This window comes from Leptodactylus fuscus, chromosome 7 (genome assembly GCF_031893055.1).
Source record: "Leptodactylus fuscus isolate aLepFus1 chromosome 7, aLepFus1.hap2, whole genome shotgun sequence".
Taxonomy (NCBI): domain Eukaryota; kingdom Metazoa; phylum Chordata; class Amphibia; order Anura; family Leptodactylidae; genus Leptodactylus; species Leptodactylus fuscus.
In genome coordinates, this window is record NC_134271.1 from 26,928,920 (window position 1) to 26,942,402 (window position 13,483).

General features: G+C 43.5%; 1 protein-coding gene across 3 annotated transcripts in view; it reads left to right on the forward strand.

The window, feature by feature from the left end:
* The window catches only part of LOC142213227 (inositol-trisphosphate 3-kinase A-like), an 83,933-nt gene that overhangs the window by 41,033 nt on the left and 29,417 nt on the right, over positions 1-13,483 (forward strand). For 2 of the 3 annotated variants that reach the window (XM_075281502.1, XM_075281503.1), the window contains exons 3-8: positions 6,353-6,437; positions 8,006-8,219; positions 8,647-8,851; positions 9,429-9,530; positions 10,051-10,122; positions 10,980-13,326. In XM_075281502.1, the coding sequence (XP_075137603.1) occupies positions 6,353-6,437; positions 8,006-8,219; positions 8,647-8,851; positions 9,429-9,530; positions 10,051-10,122; positions 10,980-11,312 (1,011 nt within the window). In that variant the 3' untranslated portion in view covers positions 11,313-13,326. Of the gene's footprint in view, positions 1-6,352; positions 6,438-8,005; positions 8,220-8,646; positions 8,852-9,428; positions 9,531-10,050; positions 10,123-10,979; positions 13,327-13,483 lie in introns of those variants that run through there. The other variant, XM_075281504.1, reaches the window with a different exon arrangement.

Sequence of the window (13,483 nt, forward strand, 5' to 3'; positions counted from 1 at the left end):
GCTCCAGCGTTAGTAAATCTGCCCCATTATGTGCCGTTGCCCGGGGTCAGTACTTGCATTTTCACTGTGTGAATAAGATGTAAAATTCACATTGTTTCACAATTTCCTTTATAACCCAAATGCCAAATTCTGACGGTGTCTTGTGTCATCTTCCTATTGGAAAAGAATCTTCATAGAAACTATTTAAAAAAAAAAAATCTGAGATTTAACACCCCACCCAAAAATGTACATCACTATGTACAATATCCCTGTACTGTGACATCACTATGTACAATATCCCTGTACTGTGACATCACTGTGTATTATCTCTGTACTGTGACATCACTGTGTGTATTATCCTGTACTGTGACATCACTGTGTACATTATCCCTGTACTGTGACATCACTATGTACAATATCCCTGTACTGTGACATCACTGTGTATTATCTCTGTACTGTGACATCACTGTGTGTATTATCTCTGTACTGTGACATCACTGTGTACAGTATCCCTGTACTGTGACATCACTATGTACAATATCCCTGTACTGTGACATCACTGTGTGTATTATCTCTGTACTGTGACATCACTGTGTGTATTATCTCTGTACTGTGACATCACTGTGTACAATATCCCTGTACTGTGACATCACTGTGTGTATTATCCCTGTACTGTGACATCACTGTGTGTATTATTCCTGTACTGTGACATCACTGTGTGTATTATCCCTGTACTGTGACATCACTGTGTGTATTATCCCTGTACTGTGACATCACTGTGTGTATTATCCCTGTACTGTGACATCACTGTGTGTATTATCCCTGTACTGTGACATCACTGTGTGTATTATTCCTGTACTGTGACATCACTGTGTGTATTATCCCTGTACTGTGACATCACTGTGTGTATTATTCCTGTACTGTGACATCACTGTGTGTATTATCCCTGTACTGTGACATCACTGTGTGTATTATCCCTGTACTGTGACATCACTGTGTGTATTATTCCTGTACTGTGACATCACAGTGTATTATCCTGTACTGTGACATCACTGTGTGTATTATTCCTGTACTGTGACATCACTATGTACAATATCCCTATACTGTGACATCACTATGTACAATATTCCTGTACTGTGACATCACCGTGTGTGTTATCCCTGTATAGTGACATCGCTGGGCACATTATCTAATCCTTCTGACATCACTATATACATTATCCTTGTTATGTGACCACTGTCTGCATTATGGAGCCCTAGACTGTCCATATTCTGGACTTGCTGCTGAAGGTGGTCATAGTGGACTGGACTGGGGTGGGGGGGTCATTCCAGGTTTTGCTCGTGCTCCGGTTCTCCTTTGCTTATTGGCTAAGGTCTGGGAATAACACGCTCACAAAGGTCAGGGAACATGGAGCGAGCAGTGGATTCTTTCTCAGGCTGGTACACGTTATTCCCTCATTTTGCCAAGTTTCTACATGTATAATAATAGAGGTTATATTTCCAGCAAAAACAAAGCCTGACTTTCCATGCGGCCTGTGAGCGTACAATGTTGGCTATCGGTTCATGCAGAGGCCAGCGCTATTATGACAAGATTCCATTATTCACTTGTTATGGAACAATAGCAGGAACATGGAATGAAATGTGTTAATCAGACACAAGCTGGACACACGCAGGGCGGTCATATGTACAGCACAATAGTGCTTGGAAGTTCCTATTGTGACTATAACAATATTCTGCATGATAAAAGTGAATACGTTATCTTATACGCTCCATGCTCCATTGCCAACCCAAAGCGCGTCAGCTAAAATTCCCCCATAACCAGACTAGTTATAAATGCTACTCAGACAATGGCAACCAAACATGTCCCGCACAGCAAAAGCCACAATATAGTAACTTTTTGGAAAGCGTTATTAGGCTACCATTATTCAATGTCCATGACTCTATCCCAAAATGAGAGCCAAGGGGGTTAAATAACAGATTGCAGATGGAGCCCACTCCATTGGCCGTCCTTCTGTATTCGCCCCAATGTAAGAAACATGATGGAAATCCTGCATGCCAGAAGTGGTGGCCCAGGGAGGGGTGAATATATATATATATATTTTATGTTTATGGCCCCACTAACAGCATTTATATAATCAAAAATACGAACCCCTTTAATGAAATTTTTGAGCAGCTGAGGGGCGGAAGGGCACATCTGTAAAATGGATGGAAGCCATGTCTGAAATGGCAGCATGGTTCAACATGAACATGCTTTCCCAAAAACGCAGATAGACATCACGGCATAGACAAAGTTGGTTGAGCAGATGTCCTTGCCCTTTTGGACATCAGAGGGATGCCAAGATTCAGATATTTTTTTTATTTTTTTTTCTCAGATGAAATTGGATGGACTCAAACAAGCCCAGATAAACATTGAGGTTCTACATGAACGTTATGGATGGATATCTTGGTATAGATGAAGTTAGATAGATGCCACCGCTTAGATGGAAATCGGAGGAACCTCAAGGTTCACATGGGCATTGTTTTTCACCACAGTTGAAGTTGGTTGGATGCCATGACCCCAATAAGGCCAGATAAACATTGAGGTTCAACGTGAACGTTATGGATGGATGTCTTGGTATAGATGAAGTTAGACCGAAATCAGAGGAACTTCAAGGTTCACATGGGCATTGTTTTTCACAGTTGAGGTTGGTTGGATGCCATGACCCCAATAAGGCCAGATAAACATTGTGGTTCAACGTGAACGTTCTGGTCCAGATAGTTAGATGGATAATTTTTCATAGATGATAGTTCACATGGATATCAGAGGGACACTATGGTTCACATGGAGATTTGGCTCAGATAAGGTTGGATGAACCTCATGAGCAGAGATAAACATTATGGTTCTCCATATTCTGGTCCAAATAAAGTAAGACTGACCCCAAGACTCCGGTGGAAGTTCGATAGAAATCCTGGCACTTGGGCTTTGTGGTTTTTGTGCCCTCTCCATCCATATATATGTATAACCTTCCTCACCCTTCACTAAGTCCAAACCATTTTATATTCAATACACTTGATCTCTGAATATTATTGTAGTGTTAGTCCTACGATATGTATCTGTACACCTGATCTCTAAGCATATTACGGCTTAACAAACCATGGGCCTCTTCCTCATATTTTTCCTTTCTCACGCTCTCAGGCATGTGGCTCCCGATGTAAGTTTCCTTCAAGCGAATCACAAATCATTCCACTAGTGATGAAAGATGTGTGAACGCGGACAGGTCTGACGGCTCACGCGTTCTTTTATATTGTTTGTTATATGGGTTTATGGCCTTCAAGGGAATTTGGTTCCAATCCCCTATCTACAGTCACCTGGATCAGATCAATAGCTGTAGTACGTTGACCTTTGAAAGGACCTGCTTATGTTTATCCTGGTTTAACTCTTTCATCCATGTTCATGGCGTAAAGATAGAGAATATTAACTGTATGGCCGGGTGTAAAGTTGTGCCAAATATTAATAATTGTGTAATGTAATAATTTGATGTTGGAGTTTGTGACTTTTTTCCGACTCCACCTAAAATTGGGCCCGACTCCACAGCCCTGATCGTAGGTGTAACTTGAAGCTCCTGTGCAGAACCTGTAATGGGGCCATTACTTACCTGGTGCCATTTAGAATATTGGAATATTTCCCCTCGGGGCCGAGGGCTGTGTATCAACTGCTACCTCCTCAACCCCTATAGCTACGCCCCTAGCCCTGGTTATTCCAATCTATCGCAGCAATGCCTAGAAGAGCCATTACTAAAGGTATAAACAGGGTCTGGGCCCAATGTAGACAGTGAATAGGTCGCAGCTCATGCCGAAATATTGCAGGGCCCATCACCTGGGAATCATGGCTGATGGCTGCAACGAAGACCAGCCATGGGTTTTTGCTGCAGGTAGGTCCATTGTGGGATAGCAGCAGAGGACATCCTGCAGTAGACCCAACGCGTAGGGATTTAGCCTAAAGGATCAGACTATTGATGGCCTATCCTTTACGATGTTGCGTGGTCATAGTTGATAATCTATGGCGTACATTACCTCACCTCATGCAGATTACAAAAAAAACGAGTTGGGTCTACACCTTCCACCATCCATATACAATACTGTATGGTCTTTGCCCACAAGTTGCTTCACACCCTGGTTTGGGTTAGTAAATGTTGGACAATTTTGGAGGAAGTTTTATTTGTCTCCCCTTGTGTAGCCTTCTACATGTCCAAAAAAATAGATGGTTCTGTAGGAACTTGAATCAGATTGTTGGTGTTCATGAAACCCATGCCTTCTGGAGTCCATAGTCTCCATGCTATCATGATAGGTGACCTTCACTTCTAGAACTTTATTATTACCTACTGGAGATCTTAAGATACTGGAATATTCAGCGTGAATGACTAAAAATGGTAAAGTGCTGAAGAACTGATATGTTTCACGGTTTCTCGTAATCGCATGGAAACAGTTTTTCAGATTAGCATCCTTTTCAGGTAGTGGCATGTTCATCTGACAATCTATTGCCAAGTAACACAAAAATATTACTCATTTCCCTGACACTAAAGTTTACACGGTGAAAAACAGAGAAATAGTTTGGTGGAGTTAAAGGGAACCCGTCATTAGGGTTGACCTTGTAAAGCGCCGTCACTGACCGCTCAACAACATACAGATATGGCCCCTCTTACTGTTCGCTGGCCTAGAAATGTGGGAAACAAAATGAGCTGCTTTTCAAAACCCCATTTCACGATATTCTACCACAAGATGTCTACCCTATATGTGTGGCCAAGCAGTGGTTGTATTGTGAATTGGAGCGCGTCAAGGGTTTTGCGACTATGTTATGATGTATGGAATTGGTTTTAGGAGACACGGGAGAATTTATACAGGTTATACCAAGTTGAAGATCATAGGCTATTGTCCCAACCTATCCACAACAGCTGTTTTTGCAATTGTAGTGTGTTTTTTTTTTCATGTGCCCAAGTATTAAGTAAACCCCCTCCTATATGCTTGGTACCCTCCTATATGCTTGGTAGCCTAGAGTTGCCCCAAGATATGTCCTGGAGTAGTTTTTTGCATTACCGGTCATGCATGTGTCCTCTGTATTGTTTGTTGGTCACACAAATTGCATGGACGTTCGTACTGTCCTGGTAGCCGATCATACACATGCGCCATTCACGATCTGCCTGAAGAAGGCTCTCAATCCAGGGAAGCTCATGGGATTGGTAGGAATTGGGTGGTCTGAGTGGTTTCAATCCATGGAAACCACCCAGACTGTATTCTTAAATAGTCTGTCGATGAGGGAGCGGAGGTTGGCACAGCGTATGTGTACGCATTTGGGCAACATTTATTTTTGTTTCCATAACTTGGTACAACCCTTTAACCAAATATGAAAGCTATGGTAAAGTATACACTGGCAGTGATCTCCTCCATCATATGATCCCCCAGGCATTCTAAGTCACTCATGAAGGTGAAGAACGCCTAGTGACCTCTATTACCGTGCAAAAGGGCTTCTTCACACGGAGTATACGCTCGCTGATTCTGACTGTGTAACACGTTCTGTATCAGCGGCGTTAAAACAGATCCCATTGCTTTCTATGGGAGCCGGCATACGTGCGCTCCCCATAGAAATGAATGGGCTGCTTTTTTCTCTATAGCTTTCAATGTGGTACGCGCGTGGGATCTGTTTTAACGCCGCTGATAGGGAACGTGTTACACGTTCAGAATCAGTGAGCGTATACTCCGTGTGAAGGGGCCCTCAGGGAGATGTGGAAAAAGAACATGCTGCAAAGTAAGAATACTTTCAGAAATAGAAGGGTTAATAGTTTATTTTTTGTCAATTAACAAAATAAAGTGAATGAAGACAAATATAAATCAATATCTGGTTTGCCTTTTGCCCTTTGGAGGAGGAGCCTGGAAGTGATGATACGGCCCCCGCAGAGCCCTGATCTCACCATCATCCAGTCTGTCTGGGATGATATGAAAAGAGAGATGGATTGGAGCGAGCCTACATCCACAGAAGATCTGTGCTTAGTTCTCCAAGATGGTGGGAGCAACCTCCCTTTGTCTGCCTTCCATTGCTTCTTCTCGGTACACTTGTAGAGTGCAAAGGTCACACCAAATATTGATGGGTTTAGAGTTCTCGCTTCTTCACTTTATTTTATTAATTACCAAAAATAAACGATTAACCCTTCTATTTCTGGAATCATTCTTACTCTGCAGCATTTGTCCACACCTGCCTTAAACCTTTGCACGGTGCTGTAGTCGGGTTGACCCCCCTTTGTCCCATTATATTGGTGTCCTGTAGATACCTGTAGGAGTCTTGGTAATGTATTGTGTGTTTTGTGTCTTTTTCATATATTTTTCTGTTATTTATTTCATAGACCAAATCATGGAAGACTTTCTTCACGATGGTGCATTGGTCCCTCCGGCGACAGAATTCCTGGGTGCAGCTGGCTGGTCATGAAGGTACCGAGCTCTATCCGGGGGTCTAGAGGCCTGTGTGGGGGGGAAGTGTGTGTGTGTGTGTGTGTGTGTGTGTGTGTGTGTGTGTGTGTGTGTGTGTGTGTGTGTGTGTGTGTGTGTGTGTGTGTGTGTGTGTAACTCTCTTAGGCTAAGGCCCCATATAGCGGTCCACAGCGCACGCGCACATACAAAAAAAAAAGTATGGAAATTCATCACGTTTTTTACAGAAAGTCCATGGAGTTTTTTTTTTTATATATATATCCCCCTCCCTCAGTGTGGGGCCCTGGTCTTAAGGTGTTTTCCACAAAAACACTGGGGCCAGATATTTACATGCTGTTCAGTAGTAAAATCTGAAAATCCTTACATAGGCCCGGTTCTTATCTGTGCATGGGTTTCCACTTGGGACCCCCCCCCTTCCCCCAAACGGAAACCTAATCCGCATAAAAAAGCAGTTACCTAAGGAAACCCGCTGTCCCACTTATAATTCATGGCTTCCTCCGCTTGGTTTCCGCACAAAAAATGCGGAGAGAAAAGCGCTGCTTGTGGGAGGGCAACACAATGACTCGATTTCAGATGTGAACTGGGCCATATAGTGCACTTTTTTTTACTAGGTGTTAATTTTTACATTTCATGGTGGGTTGTTTGTTTGTTTTTGTTTTTTTCCCCACCACTCTGTCATATGTGGGGGGGGGGTTTGGGGGGAGGGGCAGGGGGCAAAGCCTGGAGTGGATTGAGCAGAAAGGAAAGGTATAAAACTTCCTATAGATTTCCCATTCCATGTGAAACCACTCTTGGGTTTTCTCTCCAAAAATGCAGCAAAATCTGCAACAAAAACAGTTTTTCTACAACGTGGGGTCTTAACCTAAAAATGCTTTGTGAATAAGATAAGATAAAAAAAAGTTGTGCAATGCCGAGTGGATTACTGGTTAGCAGCCTATTATTTAAAAATGGGGGGGGGCCAGCCATGCCCCCTATGGTCACTGGCCCCTATAGCAACCTATCTTCTATACTGATTTCGTTTTAACTAACCCATAACTATATTGCTTGTCTTTGCTTGGACTGATCTCGAGCACAAGTCCAAGTGCATCCAGAGCTGCGCTCACAATTCTGCTGACTGCTAGTGCAGATACGTGACATTGTGCTGACAGACTGGAGTTTGGATTCTACATATATAGAGTAAGCATAAAAAACAAAGCGCTCATTGCGAAGATCTAAACGGCCCATAAAGACACTGAGGAGACCTTAAGTTTTAGCCCCCAAAATTGCTCCTACTTGGAAGATTTGTATATAAGCAGTAAAATTAGATCTTAGGGGAACCTCTGGGCTTCACAGCTCAACTTGAGGTTGCAGACTTGGGATTCTTCAGTCTTGGCGGTTGAACACGTCGGAGTTTCTATATACATCAGTATTCTTTTCAAGAGTTGGGGTGGAGGTGAGCCAAGTGTCAAGAGCGCTATAACAAAAGTCGTTGTTGAGCTCAAGACTTCATTGGAGAAATATTCAAGGCAGATGTAAATATGAACAAACCCAAAAAAGTCATTCTGTATTGATTCCTGTGTTCGCTCTCCAAGGTAACTTCAAAGCAAGTGAGAGAGGACACATCCTTAAGAAGTTCAGCCCCATAGAAAACGCCTGCCTTGTGGCGCTAATGGAGGACGGTCTCCGGCCATATGTTCCTACTTACTATGGACTGGTGGAGAGAGATGAGCAGACGTATATCAAGATGGAAGACTTACTCATGGGCCTCGAGGGTCCCAGCATCATGGACTGCAAAATTGGGATTCGGTACAAGAATTTTTATTCCTTTAACCCTTTCCTGCTGTAGATGCTTGGTAGTTCTATAGCCAGGCCACATATTACTGTCATATAATGCCTGAATAATACTCACATACCGTGTCCATGTAATACTGCATATATAGGTGGGAATAAGACTGGCGTATCTTATGTCAAGCCGAATTTATTCCCCAGTAGGCCCAAACCAGTCACTGGCTGGCGTAGATTTCTATTATGTCTTGATTCCTAATAAATCCTGACCCACCTTGTTTCTTGGCCAGCTACATCCACCATTTAAAAAAGTGGTGTCGGGGTGCAGGAGCTAATAGGCGCCATTGTGACCCAAAAGTGCATCAACTTGAGTTACATTTTTGACCACTCTGGAAAAAAATTTAGTTTGTCGCCACTTTGAACATGTCCTAAAATTGTCTTACCACAGAACCTACCTAGAAGAAGAGTTGGCCAAGGCTCTCCTGAAACCAACACCACGCAAAGACATGTACAACAAGATGGTGGCCCTGGACCCTGAGGCACCTACACCAGAAGAACGTAAGCAGCAAGCGGTTACAAAGCCGCGGTACATGCAGTGGAGGGAGAGCGTCAGCTCAACGGCATCACTGGGGTTCCGCATTGAGGGCGTTACGGTAAGTTACAGCGAGGTGGTGATAGCTGACGTCTGCCAGGAACCTGTAACCCACATAAGAATACCCAGAATACCAAGACTGTGGCTCTTGCCCTACCAGTCATACGGCATTGACGCTACTCTCTGTTTCACTCAACACTTACACAACTTAACCCAGTAGCAAAAAAAACCCCAATTGTGTAGCTTCCTGCTGTCATTCTTACCCTGATACACATCTGTACATACATGTAAAACACACACGTGAATGATATTGATACATGGAAAAGCCCCGGGGGTGTAGGAGATTGGGGGCATGGCCAGACATTTTGAGACTGACACACACGCACGGAGATCAGAGCTCAAGTTCAGATTGTAACGTACAACATGGTTTCGTGGAGAGGCCGAAGGGCACTCTGGGAGTCCTAGAACAGACCCAGCTCTCTATAGTCCCTTTGTATTCCCCCCCCACACACACACACACAACTTCTATTGCCCCAATTCTGCAACCAAAACCTGACTCTTACTGTTTCCCACCGTACCTGCTGACCTCCATTAATAAGGACTATGTAGGCACTGGAAATTTTTCCTTTGTGTTCCAGGTTGAGGCTGGGCCTGTGAAGAAAAACTTTAAGAAGATGAAGAGCAGAGATAAGATAATGGAAACCTTTGTTGTTTTTACCAAGGGGCGGAAGGACATCCTGGTATGAGACTGCGGCCTTTCTATCCTGGGGGATCCCTATGGCCCCGCATGCTTCATGTTTTTCCTGTTCTAGTTGTTTGTTGTGGTCACCATGCGGCTTGTTCCTCTCACTGCCCCCCGTTATTACTTCTCTCCGCCTGCAGCCTTTCATGCCATTCATGTACTGACCTGACAGTCATCGCTTCACACTATGGCGTATGTAGGGAATGTAACCAGACTTGTCCTGTTTCCTGAGCGTTGTGCACCAGTATCGGACTCCTACTGCAGTGTTATCGATCTTCTAGAGAAGTTCAGTATAGTCTAGTGTGGTATTACATATGGACAGATATCTCTGACAATGCAATGACCATAACCACTATCACGTTGGACCAGGATTTGTGTTCTAGTCAGACAACGGTCTAGAAATGCCCGCCTAAGAAGTGTCTGCATGTTAGTTGGCAGCGTAGTAGATGTGGTGTGTGCCCGTGCTGCAGTGTCACCTTGTGTCGTAACATGGGATATGCCCAATCTTTGTATTTCAGGCTGCGTACCTGGAGCGGTTGGAGAACATGCAGACTGCACTCCAGAACTCCGACTTCTTCCGCACTCATGAGGTTAGTAATGGAGGAGACAATGGCATGTGTAGGTATATTATATATGGCAGCGGTGACCAAAAGATTTAAGGCGATATTGTATTATAGCACGACAGAGGCGTACAGGTAAGTAGAAGTTTTATATTTCCTTTTACAGACCACTAATTAGACTGGCTTTAAGAAGATGAGTGGCTTCTTCAGGATCCTTCCAATGTTAATACACCCAGATGTGTTTTTAAGAATCATGTCCGTGTCAAAAACATTTGACTGGGGTTACCCCTCCATTAAATGTCATGGTCATAAAAATTGACCTGCCTCTTACACTTGTATAGTATGGCGCCACCTAGTGTTGAGAGTGTATAGCAGAGTGCACGTCCACCTAATGAGCTGAGTGCTGGTGGACACACTTGGTCAGTCTTTGTGTAGCGATGCCAGCTTGTGCAGAGCATTACAGTTTTCTTGTATTATCTGTGATAGTAGTGCATGAAGCACACACCCCGATGCACTATTTATGCAGAAGGCAGCATCTCATATTTATTGCACCCATACATTTTTAACCCTTTTCATTGTGGGTGGCCATGTCATATGATCCTAGCCTGGCCACCAGTCTGGAGCTTGTAATCCTGTGAGGTTGACTACCTGAGAACTTAAGGCTTACAAAAGAACTACTGCCTGCCTCCTGCTTGTAAGAGAGAGAAACCTAATACAAGCAGGAGGCAGAGGGGACATTCTGTACATTAATCTTTAATAATAACCTATGTAGCACTACATAAGCAAAGGAAAATGGAGTGATTCTTTAACATGGCTCACATTATATTGTGTACATTTCAGCATGGAGAGAGGATATATTATAATTACGCCTGTTCTTTCCTCCTAAGGTCATTGGCAGCTCTCTGCTCTTTGTACATGACAGACGTGGCTTCTCCAATGTATGGATGATAGATTTTGGAAAGACAACTCCAGCACCGTCGCACATTACTCTTCGACATGATGTGCCCTGGGAACCGGGAACCCATGAAGATGGATACCTGCTAGGACTGAAGAACCTTATTGCCACTTTTCGAGATACCATGTGTATGGTAGAAGAGACTGAAGAGAAGGCAACAGAGTGCCTGGTGCAGGAGGAAGGGAAGGACACGGTCAAGGAAAAGGCTTTTATGAAAAGGGAGGTTGAGGGGAATACTACAAATGGGGAAAACAAGGAGCTTTAAAGAAGAAGGTAAGTAGGCCTACACCTCTCCAGCCTGGTAACACAACCCTATGCATTCATGTAAGGATATTCTTCACTAAAATTACTACAACAACAGAACGAGTTGCTGTTGGGTGGACTGTTGGGTTACTTCAATGGACCCAGGTGAATGTTGCTCATGTTGAAGCAGAATATGAGACGTGGGAGATAATCTACTATATACTGATAGACAATAGGGAATGAGTCGATCTTCTATGAAGATACAAGGCCACTGGAAAACCAAGCACAACAAACACTGACCTGCTGCTCTTCATGTTGACCTGTAACAGACTGTAAAGAATGGGGTCTCTTGACTGTTACTCTACAACGGGATGAACAGCCATACTGGCAAAATGCTGACTGATGGATTCAGGGATCAAGTTTCCGCCATAGCGGGTGGCGCAGGACAATCTTTATAATATATGTAGTATTCAGTTTCATTCCATTATATGGCAAAACACTGTTCTTCCATTAAAGGGAGTTAGTCAGAGGCTCGGTCATCATGAAACTATTTACCGTGCCAGTTAGGTTAGCCAATATACCTATTGATGTGGACGGAGGTACAATAAGAGGGAACAAACTTTATATGTCATTAAGTTGCAAGTACTCACAGTTGTCCTGATCATGGCAAGTGCTCAAGTTCTCCTCCGTCTTCTCTGCCCGGCCTCCTCCTTTAACCTGAATGTCGGCCCTTCCATAATCCTTCACCCGGCCTCCTCCTTTACCCTGAATGTCGGCCCTTCCATAATCCCTGACCCGGCCTCCTTTTTTTTCTCTTGAATGATATTTACTGATCTATTTCAACCAGCAATGGACCACAGCTAAGAAATCATTAATCATAGCTGGTGGTGGGAAGAGAAACCCTGCAAAAAAAAAAAAAAATAGATCCCTGGCGAAACCTCTGATGGGGAGCGCGTGGCAGGACGTAAATGGTGCCACGGGATGCTACATCCTAAAGTTTGCCATTTTAATATTCCTGTCATTTTAAAATAGTTGATGGTAAAATGACTTGCAGTTTATTTTGTGGTAAAATGGCGAAATAAACGGCAAACCAGACTTTTTGGATTATCTCTTTCCTGCTGTAACAGTTACGAGATAAAGCAGTTTTATTTTTCAAGTCTACGCATTTGGTAAAGTGGATGTTTGTGTTATTTATTTTTATATGTAGTGATGTGGAAGGTGATTTTTAATTTTTTTTTTTATATAAAATTTTTTAAAAACTTTATTTTATGCCCCACCCCACAGGAGACTTGAAGCTGCGATCATTTGATTGCGTGTATCATACAGTTCTATTACTATGTCAGGAATGGGAAGGCCCCCAACTACCATAGCAGCTCTCACAATCTTGAAAGGGTCAAGTGTCTGCGATCAGAGATGTCATGGCTGCTAGAGATGAGCGAACACTGTTCGGATCAGCCGTTCTGAACAGCACGCTCCCATAGAAATGAATGGAAGCACCTGGCACGTACACTTTTCCGGCGGCCGGTCGCCATGCCAGGTGGTTCCATTCATTTCTATGGGAGCGTGCTGTTCGGAACGGCTGATCCGAACAGTGTTCGCTCATCTCTAATGGCTGCAGAGACCCTGTGACTATGGTGCCCGCTCGGCTCCTGAGCAGGCGCTATATTTAACGTCCTGACGTCTGCCGTACTATTATGGCAGATCTTTGATTAAGGTAATAAAAAGTTAAAATGAATCCTTCAGGGTGAGTTAATGGAATTAATTTGATCTACTTACTGTAATAGCGCCGTCCCGCAATCGGTTGGTGTATACGTGAGATTTTATCGCTGCAGAGAGTTGACATTGGACATTCGATGAAGTTAAAGACGGGCAGACATTATGGAGGAGTCACTCACAGGGCACTCACTGGCCACTTGTATATTAGATAGAAGTTTGTTCACCTCTTACTAGTCCTCAGTACTGTGTCCTAATATTTACGTCACACCCCTACCTGTCGCTGCGGTTGTTTCAATGCTGACTGCGGCTCTGACATCTCCTCTCCGTGTAATAAGATGATGTGATTTCTGAAAGCCAGTAAATACGTTTCATAACATTGTGCAGAGTGATAAAAAAACAAACCTTATATCCGGACTATGAACAATATCACCGTGTGCGAGAACTTTGTTTCATTCATTTTCAATACGCCACTTTCTA